Genomic DNA, 23129 nt, shown 5'->3' with positions numbered 1-23129 from the left:
AACTGGCTACAATTAAGTTAATACAAGTAGGAACTAGCTCTCAATTAAACATTGTAGCTGTTATTTTTTATGTTTTAATAACCGAGCTAAATTAGATGTTAAAATTCAGAACCCAGATGCATGTAGAAAACTGAATAATCTTCCTTTAAAGCGTTTACATAGACTATATAGAAAGCCAAGAGGTCCACAGTTGGTGGGGGGGATTTGATCTATAGGACAAATCCTTTACCATTTTAACACAACGATGAACTACAACCACTTGATTTATTGGTTACAACTTACAATATGCATAATACGTTTTAGAAAGATAGGAATAGGATTATAAAGATAAGATTACAACACAGTTGTATCTTTGTGGATCTTAGTGAAAATAAAGTTTAAGCGCCAGTCTCACTTCCTCCTTTACCACCTGCAATTACAAAAGTACATCAATGTCAGGTCCGAGTCCCCCTTTGGTTCATTCAGTTGCAAAACAAAAACATTAACTCACGATCATAGTAGACAAACACGGTATTAATTAGCTTCATGGATAGAAAATACTGATAAGTTACATGGTAGACTAGAACGCATCCTACAACCTTAACCAACCGGTTAGTGATGAAAGAGGTATCACCAACCGGTCCGGTAGAGAGTTTTACAATATACTTTAGTAACTTTACCTCGGCTGCACTTTTTGTCGCATTCGTGGTGGCATCGGATCGTCTCTTTTGCTGGAAGTATAAAATATTAAAAATGATTTACCTAAATGGATGGTATGGGAGACTAAGAAGAAAATACTCACGGGTGGGCTTGACGCAGCCGGTGGTGCAACTGTCGATGCAGTTTACTTGAGCCTCTGTTACCGTCACCATATCCAAGGTGGAAGACAAAGCCACCAGAATCATAAGAGCCGCTAGTATAGTCACTTGCGTCTTCATCGTTCTATATCTCTCAATTTCTTCTCTCTTTTCTTGTTTCTCTTTTGTATGTGGGTTAGTGGGTATATATAAAAATGTCTCCGTTGCCAGGCTTGACCGATAGTTTATTTGCACGTGTCATGATTCTCTCCTAGTGTTTTTCCGTACACCTTATACGTTGAAATATTTTGGCATAAATTTTAGCTACTGCTCTTTTTAGTTTGGACTTCTAGTTACAGGCAACAATCAACCTACGACCAATTGATACACCTTCGCCCATGAATAACATGATCAAATTCACTAAAAGAGAGATAAACAATCCTATATAAGATGAAACTTTATGGAAGGCAAGGAGGATCAAGAGGAGTGGGTGAAAAGATCAGAAGCAAATGATCAAGATGTTTAAGAATGTTTTATGTTAAAAAATATGACATGTTTTCAACTTTCTAGATAACTCTAATTCTATTGAAAATTGTACAGTCAATTATATTTGAGAAAAAGACAAAAATAGCACTAAATCAAGTTTATGTTCCCAAACTAGCACTCAAGATCAAAAGTCACAAAAATAGCACTTAATGTTTTATCAAAAGTCACAAACTTAGGGTTTAGAGTTAAAAGGTGGGGTTTAGGATTTAGGGTTTAGGGTTTAGGGTTTAGAGTTTAGGGTTTAGGGTTTAGATTTTAGGGTTTAGGGTTTAAAGTTTAGGGTTTAGGGTTTAGGGTTTATGGTTTAGGGTTTAGGGTTTATGGTTTAGGGTTTAGGGTTTAGGGTTTAGAGTTGAGAAATGAGGTTTTGGGGATAAGATTTCAAATTTTGAAAAATAAAAAAATTAAAATTTTCAAAGGATAAAGTTAGAAATGTGCTATTTTGGTCATTTTAGTTTTTGAGTGTTATTTTTGTGATATAAACTTAGAAATGTGCTATTTTGGAGATTTGCCCATTATATTTCATAATGAATTTTATAATGCGTTGAATTAATTATTTTTAATTCATATTTTTAGTGATGCTTTTTAGGTAAAAGTAACTTTTTACTTTTATGTTTTCACCTAAAACATTATACATTTTAATTCAGAAGGGGTATACAAAAAGAAAAAATTAACCTTGCAGAAAAGATAATATAAAATGGAAGCAACTACCACCAAACTGTTTTAAAATGTAACGTGGACGTGGTCTGGCCTAAGGAAAGAAGACAACGTGGTATAGGTCGGGTATTGAGAGTTCAAGAAGGCAATTTCATTTGAATGGGAGCCAAAGCTATGCCAAGGATGAGAATTGTATTAGAAACAAAAGCAGAGGCTTATGGATTTTAAGTCTCGTATATATATATATATATTTTTTTATTTCGACGAAGGACTTTTTTTATGATGCAGCCATATGGTTTTTTTTTTTTTTTTTTGTAAACAAACAGCGATATGGTTGAATCACGGGATATCTCTGTTATTTACTGCTGAGAGATTTCCAAGGCTCACTTCTTTGATATTCTTATTTGTCTCACCGTGGTCCGTTGTCGTAGAGACACTCTTCTTTTCCTTCATTTTACACCACACCACTAGGTATACTCCTCCCACCATTATTATTGCACCAATTAAACTGTAAGTTTTGAAAAATTAGCACAGAGTGACATTCACATATTACATATACCATACACAAAATCATAAGTTTGGTGTACCTTCCCAAATAAAGCGTTTCCTCTAACGCAAATGATCCGACTAGGGCAACGATCACCAGCCTTATAGGGCTAAACACCGTAACATATAACGGTCCCTTTTTTTCAATGCACCAAGCAACAAGAGGCATGACTAGCCCTGAAACCACGACTCCCTACACGTTGTGGTAACATTTTAAAACTTGTATCAAACACACATTTTATATACATACATATATATAATATATATATATATATATATATATATATGTGCGTTTAGACTTATGTTTAAATGATACTAAATCATTAGGTATATTGTTTTTTCACCGAATAAACCGTAGTAAGCAGGCTAATGTTCCACCCTAATCGCCATTGATTCCAGTTATGTTCCGAACAGAGAGCAACAACCATACACACCAAGCTTCCCGTCGCATTCATCAGACTTATGTTCCAACAATGTCCTCCAAATTCCTTGCTTATTTTTGCCTGTAAGAAAACACATTTTATGTTTCTTGAAACATCTTTTCAACACCCAAAACATGAACCAGATTGTTAGATTTTTCGTCACCATTTTAAATCCAATTATAAATAAGAATTAAACATAAATTTATAAATGACGATATGGGTACAGAAAAATGTGTATGTGTATTACTTTACAAAGAATATATCCTTCGTTTTAGTTTTTTTTTTGGTAAAAAAAATATCTTTAGTTGTAGATATATATATGTATATAAATGTCTAGGAGGTAATATGATTCTCTTAAATTTTGAAACGCAAACATTACTTCAAATAAGATTTCCAAGGCTCACTTCTTTGATGTTCTTATTTGAAGTAACATATACATAAATACTGTATATATAATATTTATTTTGAAGTAATGTTTGATGAAAAATGTAGCCCTTGCCTGCAATAGTAACCAAAGAGAGACGGAAACGTTACAGCCAAAAACCATAAGAACCCCTGAAATTGAGATGTGGTGTTGGTTCTCAGTGGCAGGGCCAGAGGATTGACCAGAGCTTTTAAGTAAGTCAACGTGTGTTGACCAAATATGAAGCTCAAAACCTTTATAGAATACAAAGAGGAGAGCCCCACCAACACCAAGAAGTGTACCCAGAAGCTTAGCTCTCCCTTCGTTTGATCCCAGCCGTAGAGTATCCATCCTGTTATATCATAATGAAAAGCATCCGAGCTTATCAGCATGAAAAGCATCATTAGCTTGCGATTTCTCGTGCAAATGAACTAACCCTTGATTAATTTTCTTCAGTTTAATTCATTTATATATGCTTTGCCAAAAATAAAATTTTGCACGCGGAAAGTTTGATGTCTTAAGTTAAAAATAGAAGACTGATGTCTTTAACTCTATTTTTTATTTTATCTTTAAAATAGATGATATTTTGTAAAACAAATTTATAATAACTCATGTCATGCATAGTAATTAGTATCTACTTACAACTAATGGTGTAATTTACAAGTAAAACAAATGAATTACCGGGCATTGTTTGATCATCTCATTTTTCCTAAGAACATGCCCGATCGAAGAAATAATGTTTTTGAAGATCAACATATGCAACATTTATTTTTTTTTTTTTATTTTTTTTTTAATTTTTTTTTGTATATGTAACATTTATTACTTGGTGTATCTTCTGTTAGTTTGACTTCTTTTATAGTACGAAATCAAAAATTATATGAAAACTGTAGAAACACAGAACTGTACTGGTTCGACAAAAAAATGAGAACACATATATCTTCACATATATAACCAAAAAAGTTTATATACGACAAATGTATAATTTGTGCAACCAAATGAATAGATCATACTCTTTCTACAAAGGTATGATATATAGAGCGTTCAATGTGCCTTACCTAAAAGCCAATGACAATAACAAAGTGATCACCGGACTAAGGATACTGGCTGCAGTCGAAAATGTAGCTGATGTACGAACCAGGCCCGGCAAATAGAGAATATTTGGTATAGCCGCTCTGTAAAGCAGCCAAAAATGAAATACATAATCCCCTAAATTTCATGTATATAAATTATATTTTATGATCGTCAAGTGACAAGATATAGTTTTGAGTACCCAAGCAACCCCGAAAGAAATGCTAATAAGACCAGTCTCCGTGTAAATTCCGGTCGCTTCTTCCTGATCACATGGAAACCAAAACAAAACGTTTAATTACAATAACATCTGAGTAAGTAATTAATATATGTTGGATGCCGGTTCCAACATGTTCATTCGAAGATGTATTTTCTTTTCTTCACTTGTCCCAACAAGTGGTTTAATATGGGTTATGCATAGATAAGGTTATATACGATTAACATAATGCACATAAAAAAATGGTTTAACCTTTGGAAGATGAGGGCGAGGGGAAACATGAAAAGGGTAGCGAAGGAGAGACGATAAGCCACTAGGATTCTGAGATTTGTACCATCGTGGGCCGTTAACTTAAACAAAATGAACATTCCTGCGAAAATAAACTGGACCACAAGCATTGCAATTACAGCCTTCACTTCTTCCAACATTTCTCCAGTTCACCCTAAATTTTTCTATATTTTACTTTGATGCCCACTCAAACCATTAACAATCCGGTGCTGCTATAATAAATCCCTTGATCAGCTTTATTTATCTGCCAAGTTATCTTCGTCTTTGAAATACCACTATACCTTTTTCATTGTGCTCCACTTCAGTTTTAGAGACCATGAAAAAAGTAAATGATATAAGAAAATGTGAAATTCAAGTGCTTGTTTATGGAAACTGGTGAACAAAGTAGCAAAGTTGTTGCACCAAAAAAGAAGTAGCAAAATTGTTAAGGGTAAAACCTTAAAGGCTTATTGAGTGTGAAAATATAGATTATCTACTACAATGCAAATACATGAGGAAAGGGGAAAATATATTATGCTATTGAAGCGGTTATGCAAAAAAAAAAACAAAACAAAAAGAAAAAAGAAGGAACTTTTTTTTGTCAATAGAAGAAACTATTTATTATCGTGTTAATTAATAGACATCCACGAGATCTCAAGAAAATAGCAAAAGCATCTTTGTTTTCTTTGGTAGAAGCGTCTTTATTTCTCTTTATTTGAGAAAAGAAACAAAATACTTACGAGACATGTACACTGGCGCCGCGAACATTCGTATGCTAATGGTAATGCGTTTTACTACTTTAGCCAAAATGATATTGTAACAACATAGCAAGTGCTATTAATTTTTTTTTTTTACTTTAGTTGTAAATTTAATAAAGATATAAATGTAAGCACCATTTTTGGTTGGTGCTGACACGTGCTAAGCATGCTCTCCGTGCTTTTGTTAGGTGTCTTACCAGACACAAACTCTGTTATTAATGTTAATAAGCAACATGCGTATAGCGATGTACACTTGGTAAAGATCCAGATTTGAAAATTTTGTTTGTGGATTCTCTCTTTCATTTTTTGTCCAATATCTTTCATTTAACTTGCACAACTGTTTTATAGCAGATGATAGATCATCAGATCCAATGGTTTACTTGGAGCGCAAGTGGCATTATCCAATAATAAAAGCACATTAAGTAGTAATTCACGCCTTGTGCAAGATGAAATTATTAATTTTGTTATTTTTTTCAGATAAGAAGACATTATGTTTGGATATCAGTTCGGTTTTGGGTTGATTTTTTTGGTTTTTAATCTGCTAAAAATATAATATTCATATTCATTTTGGTTTGTTCGGTTAAAATTCTCGAAGTTTTTTATTTTTCGGTTATAGACCAAAAACTATTATTATTTGTTTGGTTTCATGTTATATAAATTTTAGACAATCCTTATATCGAACCATCAGTTCACCCTATTTTTTACTCTAAAGACTTATTTTATAAAGACTTATTTTCTTAATTTAATACTTATATAAGTAATTTTATAAATTAAATTAAACAAAATTATATGTTAAAACGATAATAATATAAAATTATACATTTAAATTTCTATATTAAACTGTACATATACATCTATTTGTATAAAGGTTAGAGCGGATTAGAATCCGACTATAAATTTTTTAGTATTTGTGATTTAATTTTTTTAACGAATATTTATTTTTAATATTTTCTTTGATTCAACGACTTACTGATAAACGGATTTTTGGATCGAATCGAAATGAAACGAATCAAATAAAAATTAACAGAAAAAATGTCCAGCCCTAGATAGAATTGGGTCAAATTTGGTCTTAGACATAGTGAACTGAAATATTGATATATGATTTTTAAAATATAAGAAACAATTTACATTAGGGAAAATCTTCTAAACAATTTTACAATTTGGATATGAATGGTGACTAGGGAACGACGAGGAAGAATGTATTCCGTAAAGTTCCAAAAAATAATCACCATTCACGAGGAATAAATTTTTCTTTTCATTCCCTGCCATTCCTTTTTTTGTAGAGAAATAAAGAATAAAAGTATTCCTTGTTAAATTTGAGAAGGAACAACAATTTTTTTTTATTCCTAAAATTTTATTCCTTTACGTTCATTTTCTTTTCTTTTTTCTTGTTTTCAGAATGGTCACCAGTCGTACCCAAAGAGTTATTTTGACTAAACGAATACACAAGAAAAATAACAAAAATTTCATTATAAATATAAAATATAATTATATCTTTACTTTATAGATATCTAAATATAAAAAGATATCTAAATAAATAATAAAAAGTTTAAAAAAAAGTCGAATCAAAAGTTATTTTCGAATTTTATTGACTTTAATTTTTTACTTTAAAAATTGAAATTTTGTTTTGAAAACAAAAATTTGAAATTATTTTAAAAATCTTAATTATTATTATTATTATTTAAAATTCTAAAGCTTATTTCTCAAATCCCACCCCTCAAATCTAAACCTTAAATATAAATTAATCAAACCTAAAGATATAAGTGTCTTTCATCTATTCAATAAAACTTATTTCGGTTATTTGTGATCTTTATTTAATATATTTATGACAAAAACATTATAGAACTATCCGATAATATTTCTCTTTACATAAATATAAATCTTCAAATTCATAAAAACAATTTATTTTTATTAAATTGTATAGATCCCTTAGAATCTAAAGACTATCCTTGATTTCACGTTTGCGTTAGAGTTTGATCTTCTTCTTTTTTGACATCATGAGAGTTGGATCTAATAATAAGACCATGTACAACGGTTTTGTATATTTAACATTTTTTTAACATTTCATATCATTTTTTTTCCCACTTACTTGTTCAATATCTATTTCTTTTTAACATTTATAATGGTTTTATTTAATAAAATTTAACAATATACATCACTATTTATAATTCATATTCTATAATATAATTTATAATTTATAAATATGATTATAGTTAACTTAAAAACTAATATAACGTAGTTTTCATAATTTTTATTTTATATTTAATTTATATTCATACCTATTTTTTAAAATAAAATCAAAATTAATATTATCAAAAATAAAGTTATGAAATTTCAAATACATACGATATAAACACACAAAAGTTAAAAAAAAACATAATTTAATTAGTGCAATAGATTCAATTCACAAACAATAAACATTTTAAATCACATACAATTTTTTTTAAAATAAATTAAAACACAAAATAGTGGTTTAAGAGGTAATATAACATTATAATGAAATATGATATTTTCTGTATCCAAATCTATTTATAGATTACCAAAAAAATCATGAACTTTGGTATAATTTTTAAAAATTTTTTTTATAGAATGAATGAGTTCAAATTATAATTTTATTGTTATGTATACATTTCTTCAGCTGTTAACATGTACTCCCTCCGTTTCAGAATAGATGATATTTTAAAAGATTTTTGATGTTTTATAATAGATGATGTTTCGATATTTTTATGTTATTTTTAACTTTATTGGAAACTGAGCAGCCAATTAGATATTGTAGTCATTTATGTAATTGGTTGAATAATTTTTAAATTATATTTTTAGAACTATTTTTTAGAAAAAAATAATTTTCTTAATCTTTGTGCATTAAAGTAAAACATCATGTATTATGAAACGGAAGAAGTATCATTTATGGCCTCACATTTTTAACTTTCAACTAGTTGACAAGTTCTCAATTGAAGTGAATCTACGTAATCAATTTTTTTCTTTCAACAAGTTCATTGTGAGCAAAAATTCAACATGCCCATTATAAGTAGTTTAAGGTAAGCGGTAACTTCACTAAGACATTAAATTCTTTTTTACTTGTAACAAACTTTTTTGTGTGAAAACTGTAAGTAGTTAAGAAAATTTATGTTTGATCCCGGTTTTAATTACCAAAAAAAAAACTTAATCAATCATACATTTAATTATTATATAATTTTCATATATAATTAAAGATAAGAAATTTGTTGATTTTAGTTATGTAGGTTTTTAATTTTATATATGCTATTAAACTTAAGATTTTGTTTATTGTTCTTAGATTTAAAATATGAATATTTGAAATACTATGAATTTGAAAAATAGTATGCATATAACATTTTACGATTTACTCATTTTTATATTTATATTATTTTTACTAATAATTTGTTTTGATATATTGATCCCAGTAAAATATCATCTTGGATCCGCCAGCGTCCGTTCTTCTCTGTCGACGCATACACCGTCCTTCCTTTCACTTATAGTACCATTTTCCGTCATTTTCATTTCTATAGAAGAGATCCGGTTGCTACCACTGACAACGATAATCTCAACTGATTTTTGTGCTTCGTTTTCGTTAGATGGAACTACTTCATTTATCCTTTTCTTCATCTCATTGTGCTTTCCCCATAACACAGCATATAGACCACATACAATCAATATTGCCCCCGGCACACAAAAATTTTGAGAAAAATGTTAGTATATAAATAATAATATACTCCCTCAGTTTTTTAATATAATTCGTTTTAGAAAAATTTTTATGTTCCAAATTATATGATATTTTCAGTTTTCTATGTAAAATTTATTAACGCTTAATGTTATATGACCAATGATAATATACCTTATGTTTTAGTATTAGTTGATTTGTGGTTAGGTAAATAATTAATGATGTTTTTGTTTAGAAAATATAAAAAATTAATGGTTTTTTTAATCTATGTGCATAATTTTAAAACGACTTATATTAGAAAACAGAAGGAGTATATATTTATAAATCCTCAAAACTTATTGCATTTTACCTTCCTAAGTAAAGCTTTTCGTCCAATAAAAAAACACCAACCAAGGCGACAATCACGAGCAAGAGGGGGTTGAAGATGGCTGCAAAGAGTGGACCCCTTAGCCTAGAACTAACTGTAATTAGTGTCACTACTAATGCTGTTCCCACTGTTCCCTAATATTGTTAGTTCCAAACATTCATTTGGTAAAAATAAATACAAAGAGGTTTGAAGGCCCTTTAAAAAAAAAAAAAAAAAGTGTCCCACCCGAGCTTCCATTGTGACCAATCCCTCTCCACGCACAATGCATAGATAGTTGATTGGAAGAAGGCCATTAAGCTCATCAAGCCGGTACTTGCGTAATGACATGGAAATGTTTCACTCATCTTTGCCTGTAATGGAAATGTTTCACTCATATATATATATATATGTATCTTTCATCATATCTTTCATCACTGGATGTGTGTATATGTTATTTTTGAAAGAGGATGCGTGTATATATATATATATATATATATTTTAATAACCATGAATCCTGAACTGAGATTGTTCAGAGAAACACAAAACCCTTACAAAAATGCATATGTTACTCACCTGTAAAATGATCCACATAGCATAAGAGAAGCAGCTAGCAAGGGCCAAACAGGCTCCCAACACACGGTGATCAGAAGCCAGCAAAGCCACATGGCCGGTGCTAGTACCAGGAAGAAGGTTAATGTCGGACTTCAAGGGCTGAATAGGAAAGCCTTTGTAAAAGGTGAACAGCATCGCTCCACCTATTCCCATTATTGTCCCGAATACTTTTGCTTTCCCTATGGCTGTTCCAAACTCTAATCTCTCCAACCTTTGATATATACATATACATATGTTACATACATAAACACACACACATGTATGCTTTGATATCATGTGTATTAGTATGTTGTCAAGTAGTATATTACCCAACAAAAATGCCAACGATAAAAGTTATGGCGGGTACAAGATTAGCCACTGCACTCATGAATGTAGCCGACGTTACTGCCATACTTTCGAAGTATAAATTCTGTCCTAATGAATCCCCTGCAATGTTATCATATGTTTTACATCTAATTAATTAGTTTATATTTTGAATAAAATTATATAACTAATGTTAACGCAGTAAAATTATCAAAACTTATAATATTAAAAGTATATAATCTATTATGTATAGCTATCTATAACAATAAAATTGTCTTTTCTCCTTCTTCAAGCTGCCACCTCAGCAATCACCAAGGGGCATTTTTGGACACCTGACACTTCCAATTTTTTAACAAACAATTTTCGTACACAAAAATCTTTATGGGCCAATAAATTTGTTCACGTTTACACAAGACCGTAACTTATATGTGGGCTTATATGATGTCCTTTCGATAGGGCTTTGGCTCATTTATCAAAAAACTTCTTGACTTTTGTTGTGTCGTCTCGATGTCATCGGAGGAACCCTCAACGTTTGTTTTCCATGACGCCATAGATGTTAATGAATCCATTTAGCTTCCTGTCCGTTGCAATTGTATTCAGTAAATATATACACCTTCGCGAAACTCTCGAACAATCTAACCGTTAGACAATCTTCTTCACAATCCCCATTTTAAAACTGGTCCGATTCAAGCTCTCAACTGCCTCTCGACCGCCGTCGTTGATATTAGCCTGTTAGGTTCACGGAAGTCCATATTCGTTGATATTCCCGAAAATATAAACCCCATCCCGACGGAGATATGCATGAATGAACAATTGATGTTACTGGCACGAGCAAAAGAATTACCAGGTATATATATACACCTTCATGATGTTAAGAGTTTTCAAGGCTCCTAAGACAAATGTTGTAGTATAAAAGATTGTCGAACCAATTCTAAGGGATTTCAAGCATTGAGAATGCAAGTACTCACTTAATCTAAGTGCAACCAATGATTTAGATGAGTTTTAAACTACTACTAATACTCGAAAGCAATTACAGAATGATACTTTCTTGACTAAGGGAAAAGAGAACTCATGGGCATAGAGATTAGACCTTGGGTGATCAAGTATCGAACTAAGGATGACAAATGATCAATCAAACTATCGACCTTAAGCCTAGACACAATTCTAAGCAAGCTCTATGTCTAGATGAATGCTCATTTGCTAACATATCTCAAACATCAAATGTCTTTGGTTGAATAACGTGAAAGTAATCATTACTAACAAGTCTATTAGCTATCTTAGCACCTTTAACAACAAATGTCTTTGGCAAAGTATACTAAAAACCTAGGAGAGTTGTCTCAGGCATTTCATCAAACACCTTTTGGGTGGGAAATGCCTATTGATCAACTTTTGAGTGGCCAACTCAGAAGATGTATTATGAATACTCTACTAGCAAGGAACAAGAATGATCTCCACTAAAACATCCTAGAACTAACCTAATCACCCTTAATCTCCCTAACCCATGAATTCAAAAGGTGATTACTCACTAATCTCCATGATTCCTCTTAAACCCATATTGGATTTCAGATTAATCATTTAGAGAAAATACAGATAATAGAATATAAATCAACAGTAGAACATGTGATCAATGAATCAAAGAGATCCCATTTTCCAAGGTTTTTGGTGGTTTTTCTTCAGAACATAAGATAATCAGCCTCCAATGGCTTACTAAAGTCTTTAACTTAGGTTTAGGCAATGTAAAACAACAAAACAAATGACCAAAAGGCCCCTGAAATAACATAAAAATTGTCCAAGCAAAACACGCGGAGCGACCTAGCATAGCCGCTCCAGGAGGTCGCTCCCGACGCGTTTCTTCGTGTCTCGCCCCGTCAAAACGCGAGCGACTTGAGCTAGTCGCTCTAGCTGGTCGCTCCGTCTGGAGCGACTTGAAATAGTCGCTCTGGGCTGGTCGCTCTGGCTGGGAGCGACCTTGGTAGGTCGCTCTGAGAGGTCGCTCCAGGATGCTCGAACATGGTGGATATGCCTCTAGTAAATTGGTCGTAACTCCTTCATTACATCTTCAAATGACTTGAAACCACTTCCATTAGAAAGCTAACTCAATTTTATGTGTCTCCACAAAATCTTAGCAACAGAAGATTTCTCTAAAGGCTCCATCCATGCTCATCTTTCACCCCCTTTTGGATCACAATGCTCCCAAACATCTCAAATCACTCCATGGCACACTCCAACACCTAATAAGGACAATGAATGCAAAATGCAACCTAGACATGGCTAAATCCTAATCTATATGATGAAAATGCTCATGGATGAATGGATAAAACAATGAAAATATGCAAGACATCAACTCCCCCAAACTTATTCTTTTACTTGTCCTCAAGTGAACTTTCTAGAACTCATAGGGAGAGAGGTTTGAAGGTGGGAGCTCATAGCCAAAAGAAACACACAAAGCACTCAAATCAACATCTAAATTCAGCATTAGTACACCCTCTCTTATTATACTCTAGCTTCTTTAGGCATATCTCAACTTTTTTCATCAATACACTCATCATCATGCATTCACACATGCAAATCATCCAACTCTCAAGTTCATTAAGCATAGCATCAAGTGAATTCTTGCAAATGGTCAATTGGTCCAAATCATTTGGGTAAGGGGAGGCTTTTTAATCAAGTGAGTCAAGGGGTTCAAGATATATGATATTTAAGGTGGTATACTCTCAAGACAAGTAGTTTTGACATTGCACATAATAATCTTAGAAAGGAATCAACTCATGCATACAATGCTCAATCTCCATTGTTCTACCCTTTTCCCAAACATATATGATACACATTCATTTCCCCATTCCAAACCCAACTCACATCTCTCACCCAAGGACTTCAAAAGCATTTCCCAACATAAAACTCTTTTTCTTTTTTTTTTTTTTTTACAAGGGATTTCTTACACTTTTTGAACACCTCTTAGCTCATACTAATTTTCCTAGCCCCCTTTCTTTATTCTTTCTCTTTTTTTTTTTTTGGGGGGGGCCAAGACTTTTCACAAATTGAGCTAGAAGTTTCTCTACTTATCCCATAAAGACTAATCAATTAAGCACAAGAGTTCACTCTTTTCGTTCAACTTTCTCATACTCCCAAATCAACCTTTACAACACTCACCCCCATCTTATGGCTAGACAATAATGTGCCTAATCTAGCAAGAATGAAGATCAAGCATTGTCGTTCCCGATACTCTCAACATTATGTGCATGTAAGACTTTCCGAAAAAGGCCTCACTCATCAATCAATGAAGGCTTAAAAGGAGGAAGGTATTTTGGGGAGAGGTCTACCACTAGAGGTTGTCAAAAAGATTGGCATAAAGGATGTGACAACTCAAGTGTGTATATCCATGATTCAGTACACAAGGGACCATGAGCAAGATGCATTAAGTTCGTTCAGTTCAAATAAGGTTGTAGTTGGCTTCAAAGACTGAGTTTCAACAATCAACAAGTTTCAGGAAGAGTTTTCAAGGCTCGAAGCATACAAGTCTTTTTGAGAGGTGCATAAGCTACTCAGGTGCAAAGTAGTGTTTTTTACAACGCATTTAAAATCATTGCTCCCAATGCAAGTGAATGCAACCTATATGCTCTAGACTCTCCTAGAAATGTAAATGATGCAAACTAAATGATTTTTTTTTTTATATGCAAATAGGTATGCAATGCATGACTCAATGAAACAACATCAAAGCAAACATGATCAAATACTTGGTACCTCCCTCAGACTTAAGTCACACAGTCTCTGTGTTGTCAAGTGTAGGAGAGATACCCAAAGATGAAGCTAAAATACAGAAAGGAAATGGTATATACAATGGAATGGTGGTGGAGTGGTACCTCAAGTGGAAAGTGGAGAAGGAGGATCCTTCTCACCTTCAAGAGTGATGGTGAGGACCTGAGAGAGAGGCTCTTGAAGCTTGATTGGATCATCTTGGAGTTGATGAGTCCTTGTGGCTTTCTTGTCATGAGCAGCCTTTGTGGCTCGACTCACCTCCTCCTTTTTAGCACTTTTCAAGTGCTCATCACACATCTCTTTAGAGGACTCTCCATCAAGACTTTCTTTCTCACTAACAACCACTGCATCCTTGATCTTCTCAATGGAGGGGTCTCCACAAGTGATGGTTCCACAATACTCAACATCCAGTGGAGACTGAATTGGGTAAGAGACAGCTTTGTTCACATTGAGGAGTATGATCTTCTTGTTGGCAAAATCGATGCAAGCACCCACAGTAGTAAGGAATGGTGTGCCCAAGATCAATGGAACTCTCTTCTCAGTTGCCATCTTCAAGACAGTGAGGTCTATAGGGATGGTGCAAGATCCAATCTTCAAAGGGAAATCCTTGATGAGACCAATAGGGGTAGTAGAAGAAGAATCCCCAAACGTGAGAGAGGAAGTATCTGGCTCCATGTGTTCAATCTCAAGACTCTTCACCATCTCCATTGAGATCACATTCACACTTGCACCATAATCAACAAGAGCATCATCAAAGGTGAGCTTACCAAGGGAGCAAGACAAGGTGAACTTCCCTTGGGATTCTAGTTTAGGGAGAGACTTTGGTGTGATGGCTGGATCAAGTTTCAAAGTTGAAATGTTGAGAAGCTCTGCTACTTCTGCTTGGTGGTCTACAATGTCCTTGATGAGCATCATTTGGACATGAGCCTCACGCATACCCGAGATCTCTGGAAGCTTAACTCCAATATCACTTAGGTCTTTTCTGAACTTGGAAATCACCTTCTTTTGAGCTTTGGTGAGAACCCTTGGTGGAAATGGGAGCTTGTCATAGGGTGACTGCTCAACCTCAGTGGTGTCCTCTAGATTGACCTCTTTTAGCTTCTGGTCAGCTCTCTTCGCAACTGGTTTCTCAGCCCTGGGTTCATCTCCCTTCAAAATATTTGCTTCAACCATTTTGTCAGCTTCCTTACTACAATCAGATGCTCAACCTGTTCAATCTCAGTTCCAAACACCAATCTTTCAATTTCATCTACCTCTTTCTTGTGGTTACTCAATTCAATCCTTGAAGAAGTGGTAGAGAGGACAACATTGCAATACTCCTTGGGTTTTTGGTCAGATTTTCCAGGTAGAGATCCTTGCTGGCGATTCTGGTGAGTGGTCATGGAAGCAAACTGGTTTTCCAAAGCCCTGAACTTGTTGTTGAGCTCATTGTAACTTCCATCAATCTTGGAGTGAAGGTTCTTCAACTCATATCTAACCTGCTTCTCACTTCTAGTCTGAGACTCCAAGATCTGTTTCAGTAGAACATCTGTGCTGCTTTCCTGAGGAGTAGAGGTAGAAGGATTAGCTTGTTGTTGAGAAGACTGGTTCCCTTTGTTGGAGAAACCAGGAGGAGGGTTTTGCTGAGGCTGATAGTTGCCTTGCTGGTTGTTCCTAGGTGATAACCACTCTGTTGGTTGTTAGGATAGGATTTCTGTTGGTAGTTGTTGTACTGAAAGTTGGGCTCTTTCTTGTACCAACTACCATTGTTGTTGATGAAACACAACTCTTCTTGACCTTCCAAACCCTCAACCTCATTGACCCCAGGTGGTGCATCTTGGTTTGGGTTACCAACAAAGTTCAGCTGCTCTTGGGTGGATTTATCAGCAATGAGTATGTCTATCTTATCCTGTAGAGCCTTCAACTCCTTCCTCGTCAGCTTGTCATATGTTCTATTGCCTCTATCGTGGTCTCCACTGTAGACTGCGTCACTCTTTACCATGTTGTCAACCAGCTCCTCTGCATCTTCCTCAGTTCTTCCCAAGAAGAACCCATTGCTAGCTGTATCCAATCTTGCTCTGTACTTAGGAAGAGCTCCCCTGTAGAATGTGCTCAGCAGGCTTTCCTTAGAGAAACCATGGTGAGTAGCCTTGTAATCTCTCCCAGGCTTCACTTAATCCTTCCAAGCCCTTCTGTTGAAAGCTGGAGATCTCATTTCTCAGCTTAGCAGTTCTTGAAGTAGAGAAGAACTTCTCCAAGAATGCTTTCTTGCAGTCATCCCAAGTGGTGATAGAGTCGCTGGGTAGGGACTTCTCCCACTGACGCGCCTTATCCCCCAAAGAGAAAGGGAATAACTTCAGCTTTAAGGCATCCTCTGACACACCATTGGTTTTTGACAACCCACAGTAGCTGTCGAACCTGTCCAAGTGATCGAATGGGTCCTCTAAAGCCAATTCATGATATTTGTTGTTCTCGATCACGTTGAGGAGTCCTGACTTGACCTAAAAGTTGTTGGCTGCCACAGCCGGTGCTCGGATTCCCAGTCTATGACCATGAATGTTGGGCCGGTCATAAGTACCAATTGGTCGAGCTGCCCACGGTTGGTGTTCTGCCCCTTGCGGTGGATCTGCCATATCAATATCCAATCTCTGCAAGTGGGCTTGTTGCTCTTCTTCTCTTCTAGCTCTAGCACACTCTCTCTCTAAAGCTCTGATGTCTGCTACTATTGAAACTAGGTTTGATGGACCCCTACTCCTCAAGTGCATACACCTGAAAGTTAAAGGTAGGTGAAGAAGAAGAATCAGTAACAAAACAAAATTTAAAATGACTTAGTCTCAAGCAAGTAACTAAATCTCAATGTTTCAATCTACTCAGAATTTGGCAATGGCGCCAATTTGATGTTAGGAGTTTTCAAGGCTCCTAAGACAAATGTTGTAGTATAAAAGATTGTCGAACCAAATCTAAGGGATTTCAAGCATTGAGAATGCAAGTACTCACTTAATCTAAGTGCAACCAATGATTTAGAGAGTTTTAAACTACTACTAATACTAGAAAGTAATTACAGAATGATACTTTCTTGACTAAGGGAAAAGAGAACTCATGGGCATAGGGATTAGACCTTGGGTGATCAAGTATCGAACTAAGGATGGCAAATGATCAATCAAACTATTGACCTTAAGCCTAGACACAATTCTAAGCAAACTCTATGTCTAGATGAATGCTCATTTGCTAACATATCTCAAACATCAAATGTCTTTGGTTGAATAATGTGAAAGCAATCATTACTAACAAGTCTATTAGCTATCTTAGCACCTTTAACAACAAATGTCTTTGCAAAGTAAAAGCCTAGGAGAGTTGTCTCAGGCATTTCATCAAACACTTTTTGGGTGAGAAATGCCTATTGATCAACTTTTGAGTGGCCAACTCAGAAGATGCATTATGAATGCTCTACTAGCAATGAACAATAGCAATGAACAAGAATGATCTACACTAAAACATCCTAGAACTAACCTAATCACCCTTAATCTCTCTACCCCATGAATTCAAATGGTGATTACTCACTACTTTTCATGATTCCTCTTAAACCCATATTGGATTTCAGATTAATCATGTAGAGAAATACAGATAATAGAATATAAATCAACAGTAGAACATGTGATCAATGAATCAAAGAGATCCCTTTTTCCCAAGATTTTTTTGGTGGTTTTTCTTATGAACAAAAGATCATCAGCCTCCAATCCTTACTAAAGTCTTTAACTTAGGTTTAGGCAATGTAAAAAAACAAAACAAATGACCAAAAAGCCCCTGAAGTAACATAAAAATCGTCCAAGAAAAACACGCGGAGCGACCTAGAATAGCCGCTCTAAGAGGTCGCTCCCGACGTGTTTCTTCGTCTCTCGCCCCGTCAAAACGCAAGCAACTTGAGATAGTCGCTCTGGACTGGTCGCTCTGGCTGGGAGCGACCTTGGTAGGTCGCTCTGAGAGGTCACTCCCGACGCATTTCTTCGTGTCTCGCCCTGTCAAAACGCGAGTGACTTGAGCTAGTCGCTCTGGCTGGTCGCTCCGTCTGGAGCGACTTGAGATAGTCTCTCTGGGCTGGTCGCTCTGGCTGGGAGCGACCTTGGTAGGTCGCTCTGAGAGGTCGCTCCAGTATGCTCGAACATGGTGGATATGCCTCTAGTAAATTGGTCGTAACTCCTTCATTACATCTTCAAATGACTTGAAACCACTTCCATTAGAAAGATAACTCAATTTTATGTGTCTCCACAAAATCTTAGCAACAGAAGATTTCTCTAAAGGCTCCATCCATGCTCATCTTTCACCCCCTTTTGGATCACAATGCTCCCAAACATCTCAAATCACTCCATGGCACACTCCAACACCTAATAAGGACAATGAATGCAAAATGTAACCTAGACATGGCTAAATCCTAATCTATATGATGAAAATGCTCATGGATGAATGAATAAAACAATGAAAATATGCAAGACATCAATTCATAACAAACCTAACCACTGCTTCTCTCTTACAAATTTATTTGAAAACAAAACTAACATCCTGCTGACCATTAAATTGCAGATTTTGTTAGCGAATTAAGGGGCATAAAAACCATATGGAACTATGAAACCCAGAACGTCCGGTTTATAATGGTGACCCTAAAAATGGAGAGGTACGTAGCACCTAAACCATTCTATATAGGAACAATGATTGCAAGCTACCCGAAGTATCGGCCACTACATGACTAACCATGCCAACTTTAAAAATGCACACTCAACTACACGAAGTATATGGATTGGATGCGAGCATCCCTGGACTATATGTTGTTATTTTACTAACATCATTATCCTAATTTAATCTGTCGGAAGCAGTCACGTGGACGTCGGAGATGGTAACAGCGTGTGATTTTCCGTTTGGTCAATTGAACCCGACCCGACCCAATTAAAAAGAAAACCCGACCTAACCCAATTAAAAAAAACCCGACCCAATTGCTTCTTCCTCATCCTTTTTGTCGAAGAAAAACTCATCCTCTTTGTAGCAGAAACCCAGAGGGCAAAATCAGCAGATATTAAAGTGAAGCGACAGCATTGAACAGAGCTAAACAGGTAAGATTCTTAGAACCCAAATGCTCGATGTTTAGTTTATTGTGATATGAGATTTGAGTGGTTGAATAGTTGTTCGATAGATGAATCTAAAATCAGGGTCATCAAGCAACAGTAGGAATATAGGTTATTATGGTGGTCGCAAATTGTGTGCTTGTCGGTTGCCAGCAAAGATTTTCACGGCTTGGACAGACAAGAATCCTGGCCGAAAGTTCTTTGGGTGTGAATCGTACAAGGTGAAAATCGAAAAAATGATTCTTGGATGTTTTAGTAGTAATGGGATGGGTTGTAACATATTTTGTTGTGTCAATAGGAAGGAGGGAATGACCATTGTTCTTACTTTGAGTGGTTTGATAAAGAAGAAGTCTATGGTTGGCCAAAGAAGGCTTTGATTGAAGCAAGAGATGAAATTCGTGAGAAGAAAAATGGATAAGTGAACTAACTGCCACTGTCAATTTTCTTCGTATGGAGTTAGAGAAGCAGAAGCCGGAAAAACCAGGCTGTAGTAATGGAGATGAAGAGAGCATTTGTAATGAATTTGTGAAGTTGTTGAGCAAAGGTAATATCCATTGAGATATAATGTATTGAATCTTTCTAGTTGAAGTTTCTTTCTTTATCTATCATATGTAATTTATTAATGTATTTCCTTGAATCAATGAAGTTGAAGTTATGGATCATATGTAATGTATTGAATCTTTCCAGTTGAAGTTTTTTTCTTTATCTTATATCTTCTTCATGCATATTCAACCAAAAGGAGACTTAATGTTATAAAGATGGAAGGTTTAAAATCATACAACCCAATGTCAGTGAATGTTAAGTCATAGAGACTACTTAACACATTTAATCCAAAAAGAACCTAATACCCGAGAGTTGAAACATTTTAAAACCTTCAAACACACAAAAAGACATGATACCCAAGACTTGAAACATTTTAAAACAAGATCAACCAAACAACAATGAAGCCAAGCGACTGCTTCTACGGAGCACTTGAGTTGGTTGTGGTGCAGTAGAAGAAACATCTTGAACTTCAGCCTCCTCGTGTGCTTCGTCTCCTCCTAACTGAGCCATGAAATCAGCTTCCATCTCAGCCTCTTCTTCTGCTTCATCATTTGCTTCCTCTTGAGCTTGTAGTTGAGCTTAAACTTCTCCCTCCAACTGAGCTTCCTCATTAAGACTCCTTCTCTCCGCCCTGTCCTCCTGAGACTGCGATAACATAAATGTTACTGCGAGAACATAGATGTTACATCAACTTGGGATTGAAAAGGAACAAGACAATACCTCATGTGGACACTTCCTTGAGTTATGTCCCTTACCACTACATAGACCACAATGTCCTTCTCTTCCTTGACGGCCAACCTTCTTCTTAGAAGGTGATTCATGGACACTCTTGATCCTTGCTTTACCTTTTGGTCTACCTGGTGGTCGCTTATAAGGGGGTGCAAAGATGCGTCCTCCTCCAGTTTCTTCCCAAAACTTAGGACCATTAACCGGCTTCAGACCTCTACGATATGTCTCTTTCCACTTGTCAGTCAAATAGTAATCTGAGATGTAGTCCTCAACTAAGCCGGTGTTCTCTCGAATTGCACAAACAGCATGGCGACAAGGGATACCTGTCAAGTCCCATTTTCTGCATACACAGGTGCGCCTATTGAGATGAACTGAGTAGCCATTTGTCCCCTCCACAATCCCATATTTCCCTCTAGTACTTGAGACAGAGTAACAGTGTTGCGCTTCATCACAAGACTTCTCTATCTCCTTTGTTGCTTTCTTTGTGTGTCTTCCAATCTCCTTACAAGCTATTAGGTACCTATTCGATATTCTTTGCATCGCATCTCTCCTAATCAGCTCCAGTATCTGCACAAATGGCTTCTTCCTTGCAGCCTTCAACGTCCTATTGAAAGACTCTGTCAGATTGTTGTGAGTATCAGCACAACAGCAACCGGTCCTAAAAAAAAGCTCTGCACCAAGTACGGTGATATTTCTTCAGCAGATCGTCACACGCCTGCGGATCAAATTCTCTGAAAGTTTTAAGGTTTGCTTTGAAATCACCTTCGTTATAACTGCTTGCAACTCTCCAAAAGAGGGGCTTCAAAGTGTCAGACTTATGCAATTTCTTCAGATTGGCGTAGATGTGTCTAGCACATGCTCGATGCTCAGCCTTGGGCAACTCTGTAGCAACACCATGAATCAAACTCCTATGCATGTCAGATATAATCGAAATGTTGTCACCTTCACCCAAATCCAAGTCAAGCTTCAACCTGTGAATGAACCATTCTCAGTTATCATTGTTCTCAGCCGACTCTACTACCCAAGCTATGGGATATATCTGATTATTCGGATCCCTTCCTATTGCTGTGAGAATCATCCCCTGGACAGAGTGTTTTAAGAACGTACCATCTAAGCCGATGATGGGTCTGCAGTTCTGTTTCCATGACCTCTTTAGCTTCTCAAAACAAATATAGATTTGCGAGAACATTTCCTCTCCATCCTCTCTTCTGATAGTGTTAATCTCCATGGTGGTGTTTTTATTTTTTCTGAAAAATATAGTGCAAACTGCTCGTTAGTTTATGCTAGGAGTTTATGAACATTTAAGGTAAGAGAAACACACTTTACCTCTTAATTTCAGCCTCATAATCTCTTAACCGTGCAAACTGCTCGTTAGTTTCAGCTTGGAGTTTATCAAAGACCATTCTCCTAGCAACTTGGGATTGTTGAGGTAAGATGATGATGTTGTACCTCCTCTTCATTTCATCTTTGATTTCCGGCGCACTCATTTCAGGATCTCGTCTGATGTCTTCTAGAAATATATCAGCTATTACCGGACTTTTGATCAGCTTACACCTCCCAACAGGGTGACATTGATGCTCATCCTCATAGGTTTTCACCATCCATTTCTCTATTGGGTTCTCCACTGAACAATAGATGCGCCACCCACAATCATTCTCATTACACTTTGCACCGAGTTTAGTCTTCTCCCATCTATCGAAGACAACATTTCTCCTCGTCTTCAGAATGTATCGAATAACATTCTCTTTAAACTCCTCACCAGTATTGAACAATTGTCTTAGACTAAAAAACCCATCAGGCATATTTCTTTTCACCAACCGCTCAGCTTGTTCTTCTTCGTCACCTGATGAGTCATCAGTGGTAGTGTATTGTTCATCCTCATCTGGAATTTGTTCTTCATAGTTGACATCTTTGAAAACTTCTATCTCCTCCTCAACTACCTCAACATCATCATCAGATTCTGATTTCTCGGACAACCCTGCCTCAGAATCTATACATTCATCATCTGATGCTTCGCCCTCATATGTGGCATCTTCAATTTCATCATCACTTCCAACCTCGCCACCATCAGCATCTTCATGACGCTCTTCAATGATCGCATCTTCATGACGCTCTTCAATGGTCGCATCTCCATGACGCTCTTCAATGATCGTCTCTTTATCCTGTTCAGGTACACTGTCTTCTCTTTCTTTTTCATGTTCGCTTGGTTCTGTTTCCTTCTCAGGTATGCTTGCTTCTGTTTCTCTTCCTGTAACATCCTTTTCAATGTAGAGATCAACTTCCATATACCATCGACCTGCGATTCCCAACTTCTTCTTGTTAAACTCCACTTTTTCCCACAAAGGTTTACAATCTTCAAGACTTTCATACGGGAGCTTGAACCGCATTTTGCCAATAAAGATTCTTCT

General features: G+C 35.7%; 2 protein-coding genes, 1 long non-coding RNA gene and 1 pseudogene across 5 annotated transcripts; 1 reads left to right on the top strand and 3 right to left on the bottom strand.

Annotated features, from left to right (window-relative positions):
* Positions 1–121: 121 nt before the first annotated feature.
* On the bottom strand, positions 122–975 carry LOC106424562. Its single transcript, XR_001284898.3, has 3 exons — positions 782–975; positions 660–710; positions 122–409 (listed from the first exon to the last, which is right to left on the bottom strand). It is a non-coding gene; the product is annotated as an uncharacterized LOC106424562 (long non-coding RNA).
* A 1133-nt stretch (positions 976–2108) lies between these two features.
* LOC106424559 (WAT1-related protein At1g25270) lies at positions 2109–5406 on the bottom strand. 3 transcript variants are annotated; one of them, XM_013865323.3, is made up of 8 exons: positions 4888–5406; positions 4621–4683; positions 4406–4522; positions 3605–3702; positions 3447–3502; positions 2870–3028; positions 2567–2718; positions 2109–2487 (listed from the first exon to the last, which is right to left on the bottom strand). In XM_013865323.3, exons 1-8 carry the CDS (start codon positions 5061–5063, stop codon positions 2319–2321), a joined length of 990 nt encoding a protein of 329 aa, XP_013720777.1. In that variant the 5' UTR covers positions 5064–5406; the 3' UTR covers positions 2109–2318. The 3 variants fall into 3 exon arrangements, with proteins under 3 accessions (XP_013720777.1, XP_013720778.1, XP_013720776.1); XM_013865324.3 differs by having other exon boundaries at positions 3635–3702; XM_013865322.3 differs by having other exon boundaries at positions 3447–3702; positions 4888–5405.
* A 3683-nt stretch (positions 5407–9089) lies between these two features.
* LOC106424539 (WAT1-related protein At1g68170-like) lies at positions 9090–10688 on the bottom strand. Its single transcript, XM_022712749.1, has 3 exons — positions 10606–10688; positions 10259–10508; positions 9090–9293 (listed from the first exon to the last, which is right to left on the bottom strand). The coding sequence occupies exons 1-3, from the start codon at positions 10686–10688 to the stop codon at positions 9090–9092; spliced, it is 537 nt and encodes a 178-aa protein (XP_022568470.1).
* A 5779-nt stretch (positions 10689–16467) lies between these two features.
* LOC125590910 lies at positions 16468–16560 on the top strand (annotated as a pseudogene).
* The last annotated feature ends 6569 nt before the right edge of the window (positions 16561–23129 follow it).

Source organism: Brassica napus, chromosome C7 (genome assembly GCF_020379485.1).
Source record: "Brassica napus cultivar Da-Ae chromosome C7, Da-Ae, whole genome shotgun sequence".
In the NCBI taxonomy this organism is placed as follows: domain Eukaryota; kingdom Viridiplantae; phylum Streptophyta; class Magnoliopsida; order Brassicales; family Brassicaceae; genus Brassica; species Brassica napus.
The sequence above is the reverse complement of the archived record's forward strand: the minus strand, read 5'-3'. Positions and strand labels throughout refer to the sequence as shown.

Coding starts and splice junctions, on each gene's coding strand:
- LOC106424539 (XM_022712749.1), bottom strand. CDS start 10,688: ATGGCAGTAACGTCGGCTACATTCATGAGTGCAGTGGCTAATCTTGTA. Junction 10,509..10,605: donor ATCGTTGGCATTTTTGTTGG/GTAATATACTAC, acceptor TATATATCAAAG/GTTGGAGAGATTAGAGTTTG. Junction 9,294..10,258: donor CTATGTGGATCATTTTACAG/GTGAGTAACATA, acceptor TTATGGGGAAAG/CACAATGAGATGAAGAAAAG.
- LOC106424559 (XM_013865322.3), bottom strand. CDS start 5,063: ATGTTGGAAGAAGTGAAGGCTGTAATTGCAATGCTTGTGGTCCAGTTT. Junction 3,703..4,405: donor TTATTGTCATTGGCTTTTAG/GTAAGGCACATT, acceptor ATGATATAACAG/GATGGATACTCTACGGCTGG. Junction 2,488..2,566: donor GAAACGCTTTATTTGGGAAG/GTACACCAAACT, acceptor CAAAACTTACAG/TTTAATTGGTGCAATAATAA.